The sequence below is a fragment of the Miscanthus floridulus genome, chromosome 1 (genome assembly GCF_019320115.1).
Source record: "Miscanthus floridulus cultivar M001 chromosome 1, ASM1932011v1, whole genome shotgun sequence".
Classification (NCBI taxonomy): Eukaryota; Viridiplantae; Streptophyta; class Magnoliopsida; order Poales; family Poaceae; genus Miscanthus; species Miscanthus floridulus.
Window position 1 is genome coordinate 108,493,907 of NC_089580.1, and position 15,471 is coordinate 108,509,377.

General features: G+C 43.7%; 1 protein-coding gene and 1 long non-coding RNA gene across 10 annotated transcripts; one reads left to right on the forward strand and one right to left on the reverse strand.

Moving 5' to 3' along the window:
• Positions 1 to 4,983: 4,983 nt before the first annotated feature.
• On the reverse strand, positions 4,984 to 6,222 carry LOC136461176 (uncharacterized). Its single transcript, XM_066460588.1, has 3 exons — positions 6,210 to 6,222; positions 5,743 to 6,118; positions 4,984 to 5,368 (listed from the first exon to the last, which is right to left on the reverse strand). The coding sequence occupies exons 1-3, from the start codon at positions 6,220 to 6,222 to the stop codon at positions 4,984 to 4,986; spliced, it is 774 nt and encodes a 257-aa protein (XP_066316685.1).
• Positions 6,223 to 6,617: 395 nt separating this feature from the next.
• LOC136538711 (uncharacterized) lies at positions 6,618 to 14,659 on the forward strand. 9 transcript variants are annotated; one of them, XR_010779447.1, is made up of 8 exons: positions 6,618 to 7,206; positions 7,613 to 7,713; positions 7,815 to 8,075; positions 8,468 to 8,517; positions 8,869 to 8,943; positions 9,063 to 9,085; positions 9,650 to 9,716; positions 9,880 to 14,659. It is a non-coding gene; the product is annotated as an uncharacterized lncRNA (long non-coding RNA). The 9 variants fall into 9 exon arrangements; XR_010779445.1 differs by having other exon boundaries at positions 9,063 to 11,670; positions 11,772 to 14,659; XR_010779443.1 differs by having other exon boundaries at positions 9,063 to 11,656; positions 11,772 to 14,659.
• The last annotated feature ends 812 nt before the right edge of the window (positions 14,660 to 15,471 follow it).

The following is a 15,471-nucleotide window of genomic DNA, read 5'->3' on the forward strand; positions in this document are numbered from 1 at the left end:
GAATGCCGGAGGTGGTTTAGGTGATGAGAATCCGAGGCCTCTGCCTCGCTTGCCTGCTGAGGTGAAAGGCAAGGGAACAAAGAAGACTACATCAAAGAAGTGGAAGTTTATAGATGCTGATACAGCGAGAGCAGCAGCAGTAGCGGCCGTCGTAGAGTGTGTAGAGAGAGGAGGTGCTCGGAGTGGTGTTGTCATTGTAGATTAGCTTTCACCAGCATAGAGGTCAGCCATTGAGCAGGTTGAGCGTCGTCATGGTAGTCCAGCTAGGACTCTCATGCTTGAGGGACGACATGTTGTTTTGGAGGAGACTTAGCCTCAGGGGAAGCCACAGCAGCAGACATAGCCACCAGTGTAGTCAGAGGGTGCTAAGCAGACTTAGGAGATAGAGCAGACCGAGGAGACAGAGCAGACACCTCAGCCATAGTTACGTCGCTCTAGTCATACTCCTACTCAGGTGACATCGAGGCTAGAGATACAGAGGAGGGGTTCTCATCTACCTCCTAGACCACAGGGTCCGCCTCTAGTGACTCACCTGGACTTGAGGGCCACCACGGCCAAGCAGGTGCAGCAACTCAAGTGTGTTCAGTTCGAGGATTGGTTCCCGCCAAGGAGGGACGAGCATGCTTTAGAGGGTTTCTATACACCACTATAGGAAGATTTCTATAATGCTTATTTGAATAGTGGTGTGGCTTTCAGATCTTAGAGAGTATGCTCTATTGAGGCCATTGTAGCAGCAGCTAGAGAGCAGATCTACCATAACCTCTCTTACTTGCCAGGGCTGACAGACTTATTTAGACAGATAGGCAGATATGTTCCATCTTGGGTCCATGAGTTCTAAGCTACACTTTGGATTAACCCAGCTCATAGGTTCATACACTTTGCATTTAGAGGCCATGACTACAGGCTGATGAGCTTCAAGGTTAGAGAGATCCTCATGTTATAGGAGTCACTCATCTGCCTTCATGAGGTTTGCTATGGTCATACAGAGCCTCCTAGATGCCCTCACGGTGGTCTCATGTCTCCCACAGATCTCATCCAACCTTGCTTCACAGAGTCATTTGGCGAGGGGTCGAGCAGGATACCTAGAGATCTTACTCTCATAGCTAGACTGCTTGATGCTATCATGAGGAGGACCCTGCTACCGAGGATGGGATGTCATGAGGGATTGACTCGCATTCAGTTGTGGCTACTGAACTCTCTGATCCAGCAGACAATATTTGATATATGAGATCTCATTCTTTCTGAGATGGAGGATACACTTGTAGAGAGATTCTAAGGTCATAGGTAGCGGCCGTATGCTCAGTGGATCGCATTTTTGATTCATAGGGCAGTCACAGTGAGGCCTCCTAAGATGTTGGTAGAGTATTCTGGTGCTACTATAGAGTTTCTAGCATATAATATGACTTAGATGCTCCGCCACAATGCCACGAGGACACCTAGCTAGCCACGTCGTTGCCTAGAGGTGCCAGAGACTGCCGCCTAGTAGGATGAGATTATCAGGGGCGTAGCACCGTCAAAGGAGGAGCAGCTATATGCTCAGCAAGAGGGTATGGTCGAGAGCGACCCTAGTGATAGTTCAGATGATGACTACCAGGATATCCCTCGAATGCCTCCTCGACAACATGATAGTGAGGCTGGTGGCTCCAGCTCAGCTCCACAACCACCATAGACAGATCCTACTCTACTTGCTATTCTTGAGCGGATGAGGCAGGATCAGGCTCGCTAGACCTAGGAGATCATAACTACTCTAGCATAAGTTCAGGTATTTAGCAGCAGTAGCAAGCCATGCAGCAGTAGCTCCTCATGCAGCAACAGTTACTTGGATTTATGCAGCATGTCGTCTCTGCTATTGGAGCTCCACCGCCACACTTACACCTCAGCTTGACCAGTCTGCCACCACTATAGTGACTCCAGGTTTTTAGCCCAGTGGGCTTCAGAGTTAAGGACAACCAGCTACCTTGTTCGTCACCTACAGAGCAGGTGTCCTAGTGGTTTGCTTTGCTAGTGCTAGCCCAGGGTCTTTTCTTCACACCTCTACATACGGGCTTCACACTGGCTCAGACTTCCTCAATGCTTGTGACTGACACCCCAGTCTCTAGGAGCCTCGGTGCTACTTTCAGCGAGTTGGCAGGGCAGCCTACACCGAAGAGCTACGTTTCTCTGGACCTTCCACAGTTGCTCCAGTCACTGGGACTACAGTGATGCTCTAGTTCCAGATTCAACCTAGACCGCTTTAGTGTCACTTCCAGCGATAGAGGGTCAGATTGCTCAAAGCTTAGGATCAGATGATGATGCTACCTAGTTTTAGATCGCTCACCGCGACTCAACGCTCGACTCGTCTGCTCCGGTCCCACCGACCGACCCTTAGGCTTTGGTGTTTGACGCCAAAGGGGGAGAGGGATCAAGTATGACAAACTTAGGGGGAGTGATATATCTAGGGAGAGCTTATCTATTATATTTGTCTTTTTATATGTGATACATTATTATGCATTCATATTACTTTCATGCATTGAACTACATACGTGTGATCGTGATATTTATGTGATCGTGATATTAATGTGATATTTATTTGATAAGTGACATGTGTGCTCTCTACTTTGATCTTTATGTATGTCATGTCACTTGGTTATGCTCATTTGCTTTGCTTCTACGTTTTACTTCGATGCAAATGAGTTTTATTTCTTATACTCATGTTTATTTCATATCTATTGAGTACATCATGTTGGCTTGGGTCATATAAGCTTACCTAACTCTTTTGTTCTTATTATCAAAAGCTTATATGAACCAAGCATGTTGAAAACCTTATCTCTTTTACATACTTGAGGTTGTATTGTTATCAATCACCAAAAAGGGGGAGATTAAAAGCATCTAGGCCCCTAGTTGGGTTTCGATGATTAATGATAATACGAGATTACTATGACTAATGTGTGTTTTACATATGCAATTAAGTTAGGTCATGATAATGACAATTGATTGGGCAATCGTGGTTGTCATGCCCCTACAATGAAAATTGTTTCGGTTTTTAAAGGATGGACGACAAGGTTAAGGATGGACTAGTTCTAAGTGTCGTTTGGTGTTGAAGAGACACTTAGAGTAGTTTAGGACTTTGTTTTTCTTTTGGTCATACTATTAAGGAGGTATGGACTAGTAGCTTGACCTAGGTGAGTCTAGTGGGTTAGGTGTGGTGCACACTTGTCAAATCTAGCACTAGGTAGCTCCTAGTAGCCTTAAGATCAATTGGAGCAAACTTCATTCACATATAATTTCAAGTCAGAAGTGAATGGAGGGTCAAATGTTGACCGGATGCTGGTCCTGGTGTGACCGGATGCTGGTAGTAGAGTCCGGTCAGTTCATTTGATCAAGTGAAGTCGTCTAGATGCGACCGGACACTGAGTGAAATGTGATCGGACGCTGGGTGTCAAAGTCCGGTCAACTCTAGTAAGGTTCCAGAGAGGGAGAATTCTGATCAGACGCGTCTGGTCAGTGCTAACCGGACGCTGGTCAGGTTCCGGTTACTGATCGGATGCTGAACAACAATGTGACCGGACGCTGGGTGCCAGAGTCCAGTCAACATCAGTAAGGTTCTAGAGAGTAGTTTTCGTGTCCGGACATGTCTGGTCAGTGCTGACTGGACATAGGTCAGAGTCCGATCACAACTTAATGGCTCAGTGTGGGGAGAATTGACCGGAGCGTCCGGCCACCCTGCAGAGTTCTAACTCAGACACATAACAATTCATTTTGAATGAGAGGGTATAAATACTTTCTCTATTCATTCAAGGGAGTACTCTTGCCCATTTCAACAGCTGAGAAACATCCTTGAGAGTGCCAAAGAGAGCAAGAGCCTAGTGAGGTGATTGAGATTTGAGAATCCAAGATTAAGGCCTTATTAGTGAAAAGAGAGTAGTAAGTGTGTATCCACCCTTCTCATTAGGTTTGTTGTGGTCAAGTGAGAGTTCTTGCTTGTTACTCTTGGTGATCGTCATCACCTAGATGATTTGGTGGTGATTGGAAATTTGGTGATCATCCGAAGGAGCTTGTGGATGACCCAAGTTGTGAGCAGTTGTGGGTGATTCACCGTGATTGAGTATCAAAGAATCAACCCGTAGAGAGCACTTGATCCTTGCGTGGATCAAGGGGGAGCTACACCCTTGCGCGGGTGCTGCAATGAGGACTAGTGGGGAGTGGCGACTCTCTGATACCTTGGCAAAACATCATCGCGTTCCTTCTTCTCTCTTTACTTTGAGCATTTACTTTTGAGCAATTCAATTCTTGTCGTTACATTCTTAGAATTGCCATGCTAGAGTAGGATTGGAATCTAGGATGTTAAACTTTTGTGCGATAGATAATTAGAATCACATTCTAGGCATAAATGACTGAAGTGGGCTAGGTGTAGGGTTTAATTGTTGTAAAGAATTTTAGAATTAGCTCAATTCAACCCTCTCTTGGACATCTTGATCCTTTCAGTTGTCTTGAAATTTTGAGAAAAAATAGGTGATATGGCTAGGTGCCCAATCAGTCCCAACTTGGAGGAACCTGGTCAGGCTTAAACGACCTAATCAATTCCTATAAAAAATAATGAACGACAACAACTAGAATGACGAGAAGATTATTACATTCAAGCACATCAATTTCATGGCAACAAATAGAATGACGTGAAGATTATTACACTCAAACACATCAATTTTAGTTAATTATGACACTTGTAAACTTTAATCATTATGGTTTAATTTTTTTCGTTGCAACGCACGGGCACAGTCACAGTGTTTTAAAAAGAGTGCTTTTTGCCCACGTATGTTTTTTATCATCTTATATCGAACAACACCATACAAAAATCCTGACTGATTCTGAACAAACAAACCATGCATATATCGCACATATATAGAACCTGGCAACACGATAACATACATAGAAGTTGGCATCGTGTTTTTTTATTATGAATGAACACCTGAAGCAAATTAAACGTCCTTCCATAGGTTCCAAACTTCAAACTTGGGATGCAGGTTCTGTGGCTTGAGACGGTACAGGAGCCGAAGGCGGCGACGGCTTCTGGCCACTGACTGCGACCGCAACCACCTCCTCTGCAGTTTGCTGCGGTTCAGGCTCCACCACCGGCTGCCCCATGGCCAACTCCGGCTGCTGCGTTGCCATCGGGGGCTTGGTGGAGCTTGTGGGCGTCGTCGTCACTTGGAGCAGGATGTAGGACGCGATCTGCATGCCTGTGGCGGCGACAGTCAGGACTGTCGCTGCCACGAACAGTGAGCTACCTGGGGCGCGGTAGCAATGGCCGTCGGCGTCGGGTTGTCTCTCTTGGTCCACGTTAAGCGCAGCGCCCGCGATAAACAGTGCCACCACTAGAAGCACAGTTATCCTGCAATATAGAGTATGGATGTGCATAACTCCGTATCAGTTTTAACTGGAATGGAAAATATAAATGTGGAAAACTCATTGTTTTATTTATGGCTTGATATATAAACACGTGATAGAACAAAAAAAATCGGTGTGGACAAAACATGCTTTAGTTTAATTTACTAATAGAGGATGGAAAGTTAACTGATTTGCATATAAATATATAGCTCCCCAAAACATCGTCCATTCCAAATTACGAGACGTCTTAGCTTTTCTAGATTTATAACTTTTTCTATGCATCTAGATATATATTATGTCTCTGTATATAATAAAAGATATGCACCTTAAAATACCAAAGCGTGGACGGAGGTAACTAATACACGTGCGTATACGTACCATGAGACGGCGGAGAGGACGATGCCGACGATGCGCCTTGTCTCCGTTGGTACCTCCCATGTCCGGCAGCACCCGCAGCAGAGGCTGGTGGCGGTGACCACGACCTGAGCCGTGATCGCCAGCAGCGCCGCGACGATGCCACAGGCCAGCGCCGGCGTGCTGCGGTACTGACACTTTCCGTCGCTGCCATCGTCATAAGGCCCCCAGACGTAGGCCTGCGCAGTGGCGGCCTCCCCGGCGACTCCGAGGATGAGGATGACGAAGCCGAGGAAGCCCACTGCAGAGCACACCACCGCGACGTGCACCCGCATGATGACGCCGCCTTTCTTCTCCGTCGTCGTCGTCGTCGTCGACTCAGCTGCTACTACGTGCCCACCTTAACTCCTCGACGCTTCGTCTGCTTAGAAGATTCTTGCTGTACTACTGCGCGCTCTCTGATATACATATCATTCCACACGCAGGCTTACTACATCCATGCATCATACGGATAGTATAGTATTAGTGAGCTAGCTCGACCATGGTTGTTGCATTGATTATTACATTGTTGCATGCACTTTGTACTTTTGTGTATACCTGGGTGCAGCTTGCATTGTCTGCCTCCAATGTTCGTGCAAGATTTCACTTCGGGGTCTCCGCTGCCTCTCGCATTTGTTTTTACTTTGATCTGAACTCAATGCAAAGATGGCAAGATAAATAAATAAATAAATTTCTTCCGAAGCTCGGCGACCTCTCAGGGCATCCACGGTAGCAAAAGACAATTTACAGCGTCTGATCTTGTTTTAACGATGCAGATTTGACTTTAAACCCCCCCCCCCCCCCCCCCCCCCCCCCCCCCCCGCCACCCCCATGGCCCACACGTCGGTACATGACTGGCTCAACAGAAAATATCTTGCCGCTTCTCCCTGCCGTCGTCTCCTCCGCTTCTTCCTCCCGCATCGACGACTCCGCGCTCCTCGCTCGCGCCGCCCTCTGCCTCCTCGGCTCCTCCGTCGCGCCGTCCTCCACCTCTCCCAGCTCCCCCACGCCGCCCTCCGCCCTCCAACGGCGGGGCCCCCACGGCAGCCCGCCCAAGGGCTTGCCGGCCCCGAAGGGGGCGGCACAGCAAGTGCCCTCCTGAGGAGCCGACGGCAGCGAGGGGTGGCGCTCCGGCTGTGGCCGTGCCGGGGCCACCTCGTCTCTGATGATGACAGCGGTTCTTCCTCGTGCCAGGCTCTGCCTCCTCCGCTTCTCCCTCGCGTCGTCCTCCGCCTCTCCCCCCTCCCCACGCTGCTGGTACTTCACGTTCGCGCAGGGGTTCGCGTACCTGGCGCCGATACGCCTGCAGGGTTTTATGGTGAAGTACATGGTGAACCCGTGGCGGGCCTACATGCGGCTCTTGGTCCTGCTCATGGGCTCCAATGGCCTCACCAAGGGTTCCCTCGCCTCCTTCGATTACCCTGCTGAAATAAGTTCAGGTCAACCAAGGTAATTTCCTTTCTTTTTTTTTTCGATTCGGAGAAAATGTATTGCTCTAAAAAAATATTGCAGCAGCAATGCCTAATGTCTTCAGCTGGCAATTTGAGTATTATTGTAGTGGCAAGCATTCATAGGTTCATGATTTCTTTTTCACCTGTTGTGGTGGTATACGTTCCAAAGATGCTGGCTCTTATCATGTATCCTCTTCGAACAATTAATGAGTTCGCTATTGGGCTAATGAAAATTTTTGGATGCTTCATGCTCAAAAGTTTTTTTTGGATGCTCCAAGACAGCTTTATTTTTCTTTTCTATTCTTTAGAATACATGTTCTATGTAAGATGTTTTTTCCCTCTAACTGCTAATGGTGCCTTTATTGTTTACATGCATGTGCCCTTTGTGCTTACTCGACAACCAGTGCTGCATAGTACATCATGTTGTGAAGTTCTTTACCTTCATGCTATGCCACAGGATGTGCTTTGGCACCCATTGTTATGGAGTACCTAGATTCAGTTCATGGTGAAGTATACAATTTATTATGGGTTCACAATTTTGGTGCAGCCTATTTGTTATAACCTGCTCTGTACATGGCTTTGCTGACTTTCTGTTCTTTGGAGCAGGACCATGCATTAGTGCTAAATTTCTACTCCACTTTTTTGGGTTGCACAATGAGACGTCAGGGAACGACAATTGCCACAGACGAGTGCATTTTGGTATATCTTTTATTGCTTTTGCTACTCCACAATTTAGGTTCCATGCCTTTGTTCAGTGCAGTGCCATATTTCTTTGCATTGCAGGTTCCATGCCCTTATACAAGTTCCTTCTTGAGGTCATCTGGGGCTAACTACTCTGTTCGTTTCAGTTCACTGCAGTAACCTGAGGTGACAGTGGTTAGCCAGCCTTTTCCTATTAGCTTTTCCAGTTCATAGTGAGTAGTGTGCTACCTCCATGATCATTTGGACCCTCTATAATCTTACATCAGTAATGTTGTATATATATCGTTTTCAGAATTTCAACTATCCATTGCCTGAGACATGTACACGTACTACAGTTTTTGAGCTATTTATTTGGTTTCCTTATAGGAGCTAATGCAAGATTGATAGTTTTTTCATCACTTTCTTAGTTGCAGCTTATGTACCTGCATATATGTCTACACATATATAGATATAGTAACATACATCACTTTCTTGGTTGTATTATTTTATTTTTGGTTTTTCTGTCTTGGTGCTTTGATCTCCAATTAAATTTTACATTCCTGCCTTGTCTTGTGCAGTGTATAGGTTAGGGAAATCAGAGTTATTGTACCACAGTGATTGGTGCCTGGTAAGCCTGTATCCATTTCCTATTCCATTTTAGTTCTCCATATGTTGGTTTCGTACCTGGACTAAAAAAAATGGTCACCTTTATAGCTTATATTTTTTTGCCTTTTGGTTGCTCTTGTGCTTCTTCTGTGTTTTTTCCTGCTTTAAAGGATTACATTGCAAACAAGAAAAACTTTGATTTCCTTTCTGCATCTGTTGCTGCAAGACATAAGTCCTTTTGGGCCATGTTGCCACCAAGAAATCCCTTGTTCTGCTTATTTCTTGCGCAATCTTGTGCTCTTCGGGGTTTTCGAATATCTTGCCTCTGTTTCATGGTTCCTGATGCTTGTTTCCTCTGTGCTGTGTGGTGAAGGGAGTCAATTAAGCGGAGTGGTTGTTTTTCTAGCAAATCCTTCTGTGCAGACTGATAACATTGGAAGGTGTGTTGGTGAGTTCCTTTGCTTATGCCTGGTCTATCTTCCTTCCTGCCTTTTTAGATGTGTGGCGTGGTGCCTGGTGGTGTGTCTCTACCACACGTGTTGATCTTATAACTGTTGCTACTTGTAGGTGTTGATCTTGATCAGGAGGGGGTAAAGTTCTTGTGTAAAATAAATTTGAATTCATTAGAATTATTTTTTGGTGCCTTTCAATGGCTAATAATCGGTATATATTGCCCATAAGGATCCACACGACCTTTTTCCCCACGTGTGGGGTGACACGGACTGATAGCTAAACTATGTTTAGTTTCCCTTAGTAAAAATATGTTTTCCTGTGTTCCGAATTGAGGCAGGAAACATATTTTAATGAGCCTAATCAGGTTATTAATGTGAACAAAAGGAAACTTCTTAGATGTTACTCAATGAGATTTAGGCAATTATTACCTGTACATGTAACTTGATGTGTTATTCATTTTTCTTACTCCTATGTTTAATATATAGACTTGCCATGAACTAGCCATCTACAAATTTAGCATCGATTTCGTTCAGTGGATCACATATCATATGAAACATACATCTAGTGGCAGCTATGCTTATGCCGTTGTTGCCTCCTCCTCCTAGGTTCCTTTTCTGAAAATTGCTGACAGCTTTATTTGCTTAGGTTCGTTCGCTTGATTTCCATTTCTGTCTTGATGCCTTTTTATTTCCTTTGGCCAGATGTCCCGGTATCATGTTTGGCTTTCTGTTCTATACTATCGCACCATGTGTTGTTTCCTAAACAAAGGTTAGAAAGCTCCCAGTTCACGCTAGCATCTCATATTTCCAGTTTCCCTGTTGCTGGTCATTAATGTCTTCCTCTGAATATGAATTGAAAAAGGGTAATTTTTTATTTGATGGTGATCATTGCCTGATTTGTAGAGTTATAACTTTTTGTTTTATTGATACAGTGATTGGCTTGATACAACAATACTATATCCACATGCAGCACTATTTGAAGGTGCTTATTTCATGATCTGTAGCGGATTGCAGCAGTGATAGGAAAACATGCTTCATATTTTTCGTTTGTATGTTGAAAGCTGGCCTTGATGGCTCACTGAAGAGTTCTGGTCCTATATTTATGGATGTTGCTGCTTCTTGCTACTTAAACACCCGCATGTGTAGTCCTAATCTTAGTTCTCTCTCTGTTCCAGCTTCTCATTGATCCACAACTGTTGTATTTTCTTTTGACTACATTTCTTTTATCTTCTCATGTTCAGTTCATTTTATCCCATTTTCATCTTGTCTGTTGCGCATGGCGGAGGTGTGCTCTCTCCCCTTCTCCCCACCCCTTCCCTCAGCTTCCTCTTCTCACTGCGAGGATCTTGGCCCCCCTACCCTAGAAGTCCGTCGGCTCCTGCCGCTCTTTTCTAAATGTGCGGATCGTGCGCACAGCTGATATCCTTCACTATACAATGATGCTTAATTGTTTCATTCTTCATGTTATCTACTGAGGTTTTGGGGATGTGCAATGATGACCTTTTTTTAGATTGAGACAATGTAATTGTGCAATGATGATTAATTAATTCATCCTTCCATAATTCTTTCTATTTGCATTAGTTTTGTGATGACTATGCCATTATATCTTAGCAATTGTGTTTTCCATGTGTTGTTTTGTTTTCGTTAGTTGCTACAATTTGTGTGTTTGTTACTGACCATAAGTCCATTGTCGATGATGTATTTGCTTCACATAATTTGTTGGTTGTCCTATTACTGAGCACACCCCATTGCCAATGATGTATTTATTCCTATCCATCTCTCTCCACCTTCTTGCAAATCCAGTTTGTTCCTTGACATTTCTGCATGTATTTTCCCTTTTTCTTTGATTATCTCAGTTGGATTCTGTTCTCGCCGCACCCCAGTATATAGCTCGCAATTTTGTGAATTTGATGTATGATCATATCTGCTGTTAATGTGAAAAGAAAAGGATTGGAGCATGGAGGGCCTCACCTGCATCTCTTGTGGACCCACTTATTTGCTTGGTTAATTTGTGTCATAAGCAATAGCCAAATTCCTAGAACCCTCATTTTGTCATGTTTTGAAATGGTCATAGCTTCCTTTTCTGTTCTTTTTGCTACCTCTCCATTTTGTTATGTTTTGAAATTATGATAGCTTCACCTCTATCTGCTCGTTTTGCTGCTTCTCCATTTTCTACATTTGGACTGAAAGTATACATTTGCTTCTACTAGCACCAACCTTATTCAACCGAGATTCATAATCTCGGTGGCCATAATGGGCGCCTCTGTTTCAGCTTGTTGTACATCTATCTTCTGTCTTTGTTTTATCCTTATGTGTTTTGGTCCTTCTCCTGGTCCACCTACTTCTATGGGTGGTTTCTTCGTTACTGCACAGCTGGTGTGTCTAGCCATATAGGAGCACTAGATAGTTACATGCTTAGTACAATGCAGGACAAGATAATCATTAGTCTGTTCGCTTGCTCGTATATGATCGTGGATTATAAGCTGGAATAGTATTTTTCTCTCACACTAAACCAACCAGCAGTAAATAATCCACGATCGTTTACGATGAAACGAACAGACTGTATACCTCTTTATTTTTTATCATTACTAATATCCTGTGTTGGGGAGACAATGGACCTTTGCTTTCATATTCAGATGTTCAGTATTTCTGGGGTTTCTTCAATCCTCGTAACCTTTAGGCCATGTACGAATGCATCGTGCAACATAGGTAATCAAAACATTGTAAGATTTTCTTAATCAGAACAAATAAACACATTATGCATCAGTTACAATTCTTGCTGTTAGTTTATTTAATCAACAATTTTTGCTACTTTTTATATCAGTGGAAGAACTCGACATGGATATGATCCTTGCCGCCGCCAAGGATCAAGAGGAGGTGAGAATTGCAGTTGTAATAGAAACGTCCAATTTATAAGAGCACAAGTACAATAACAATCATTGAAGCGATCAAACTATCATACTTTTCCCGTCGGAGTCGCGTTGGGTCATCTTTGGTACAACTCAGGTATAGTCGCGAGTCCGATCAGCGTCGTACCCTCAGAGATACTATCAGTCTGTCAGGAAATTGAGGCCTGGTCTATCCTTGGATTCACGCCACTGGCTCCCCGTACACTCTTACTTCGTTCAGTGTGCGCACTTTCACTTATCGGGTCTCAGTCTGAGTTGGGGTACTCGGCTTTGCGGTCGGAACGGTTTATCCGATCAACTAAGTGTTAGGCATGTGTACAACATGACATGAGAACGTACAGCGAATCGGTCCTTAACCAACACAGACAGAGATAAATAGACACCAAGATCTACATGCCTTGTTGCTTCTATATCACAATTTTGTCCTATTTTTTTTTATTCATCAACACGTAGTTATTTCTACGATAGCAATTATAGCCAACAGTGATCAAATATCTACCTATATTTTGTAGGTGATAGGAAATCATTCGACTTCTATTTGTAGGTGACAGGAAATCATTCGACTTCTATTGAACTAAGCATGACTAAGCATATATTCAATCCTGGACCTACATAAGATTCAAGATATATTTGTTTGGACAAAGAAAGTATATGTAGCAAGTGGTTTTAATCACTTAATGCATCAACATAAAAGGACTCAAGTTGATATTTAGAAAACATAAGAGGCTTAAAATGTTACGGGGCTTGCCTTTTAGATACGAGGAAGGTTGGTGATTAGGACACTCAGGAAGATCTTTCACGTTGACTCTTGTCTGAACCTCCTGATCCTGGGCTGCCTGCTGCTCGTCCTGATGCTCGGGTTTGAACTCGAGTAGCGTCACTTCTTTCGGGGAACCTATTACATGCATATGCACAAATGAGTATCATAAATGCATGAGATGAGATGACATGATGAAGTATATACGCATGAGCATGATTTTCCGTAAGATATATGATAAGTTTAACATTCGTTGACTAAGTAGATGCATAACTTCCTTCTAGTTGATCTTTAATGAGTAGGTGGATATCTCTTCTATAGTACAAGAAACATACACTCATTAAGTTCTAGTAACCTAAGGTAAAGTTGTTAATTATCAGTAAGAGTTTTAGAATCTGTAGCTAACAACTAATCTTAATTAGCCTAAGCAGCTACACAAGCACCACATAAGATAAACAATTACAATTTGACTTAGTCATTTTCTGGGCTGTAAACAACAGTTAGTTATTTTGGCCATATCTAGAGTTCTATTCAATCAAATACTATGATCTTTGACTTTATGGAAAGTTTATAAAACTGCCTACAATTTTCTTATAGTCTAAGATGATTCAACGGTTATCAAGGTCAAACAAAGCAATTTCTTAGATCTATCTAGAAATTTCATAGAATAAACATTTCTGGAGATCAACTTTCATCAGCTATAACTAGCAAACCATTTAGCCTATTATCATGAAAATTTGACACAAGCAAGATAAGTAAGTTGTCTATGCTGTGAAATGACACATACGCGAACGGACGTCGAACATACGTCTCTTCACGAGTGATCTCATCCATTAAGGTCAGGATTAGTGGATAGGATTAGACAGTTAATTTTAGGTCCAAAGGACATGTCTTTTGGGAACAGTCGTGTCCCTTTGTGATATCCCTCCACTTGTATAAATATATTTCCAAGATCAATGAAAGCGATAGTTCTCCCAAATTTGTTCATTTCCATTCACGCTTTAACATGTTATCAGCATGATGCTCTATGATCTAGAAGGCAGGAGGATGATGATGCCAGTGATGCAGATTCTCCCACGTCGTCTCCGCTGCATGACTGCTGTTGTCATCTCCAACAACGAGACAGGCACAAGGGCCATCAACACATTGGAATCAAGAACTCAATGTTGATGGCAATGGAGACGCTTCTTCATCGGCGTTCCTGGAAGAGACGAACATCAAGAACTCCTTTCTCTGGGAAGGGTTTGAGAAGAGGCCTATGTCAAAGAACGAAGGGAAAAGAAACGTGGATTGCAAGCCTCAATACAAGAACAGTATGTATCGATGTTTTCCCCCAATTTGAGATGTTCTTACCTCTAAGAAATCGGTAGATATTGCCCTCCGATTTTACCCTCACTAGCATCGGACACATCTGGTCGGTGGGAGTTGCCGCACTTGTCCGTAGGCTACGCCGATGGCGATTGCGCGCGCCGGCCAGCCGTGCAGCCTGTGCACACAACCAGCCGCGGTGGATCCGCGCACCAGGCTGGTCACAGCCCATGGTGCCTACACGGCCATGGCGATGGTGGCCTGTGGCCTGTGCCTACGACCTTGCACCACGGCCGGTTTCTTCGGCTCGTGCCCTGTTGCGACCCCGTGGCGGTGGCTGGACGCGAGCCCTGTGACTGTCGTTTCCCATGGTGGCGCCCCGACGACCTGGACGGCTTGTGGCCCCTCTTGCGCCCGCGGAGGCGGCCCTGCGCCTGCGCCTCGCTCGTAGCGGCCGGCGGTTCCCACGCTCGTGCCTCGCTGTGGTCTTGTGCCGGCAGCTAGAGGCTAGCCCGGTGGTGGTCGGTCACCATGGAAGCAGCCGAGAGGCGCCTGCCTGGAGGCCAAGAGACGCGACCGACGGGAAAACCGTCTGTTCCTCCGTGCATTGGATAAGGTTGTGCAGAAATGCACAAACCCCGTCTTATTTTCTATGAATTACATGATAATCCTAACAGATTATTGATGTATTCCTGATTTATGTTTAAGCCCTCAGGTTTTAACATACTGCGGTGTACTATATTTAACTCATGTAAATGCTCATTTTATACCTTAGATTTAAAATGCATTATGATGCATAATATTTACCTCTTGTAAATAAGTATTTTTGAGACCCATGTGTTATCAAGAATTGCATCATGACATGTATTGTTGCAGATGAATTTATCACTATAAATTTGCTTTCCAGATTCTATGTTTTCTGGATTTTTTTAGTACTGTTCAAAGCGTTTGTCCAAATTAGCAAACCCAATAAGCATGTGCTATTAACATTGCATGTTCAAAGCGTTTGTCTAAATTAGCAAACCCAATAAATATGTTCTATTAACATTGCATGTTCAAAGTGTTTGTTCAAAATGACAAACCCAATAAACATGTAGTATTACTATCATGACCTTATTATTGTAATTGCTTTGTTATTTGCATTTTTCATTTCATGATAAGCCCTTTTAAGCTTTATTATTTAAAGCTTATAGTGCTTACATTTTTAATGCAAAATACATTAAGTGTGTTACCTCATTACTTGTATATAACACAAATATTTCATATTGTATGTGGGCCATACACAAGGTAGCAACATAGTTGCTGCTGTAGGATCTACACTAAGTTCTTAGTGACTATCCTCAACGTGCGTATCCAATTCATTTGCGGATTAACTAAGGTCTACATCAGTCTTTTAATGATTACCTTAAAATGTGTTTATACAAATTGCTTACACCACTTGGCGTTTACTGTTCAACAGACTATGTCCATATTATTAGAGGTCTACATCTTTATGATGACTACCTCTAATGTGTTAACATAAATGAGGTTTACACTATTAGTGAGATAGA

Bases quoted from the DNA above. Each gene is read 5' to 3' on its own strand.
- LOC136461176 (XM_066460588.1), bottom strand. The intron at 5,369-5,742 runs GTACGTATACGC...TCTATATTGCAG, and splicing joins GTCCTCTCCGCCGTCTCATG to GATAACTGTGCTTCTAGTGG.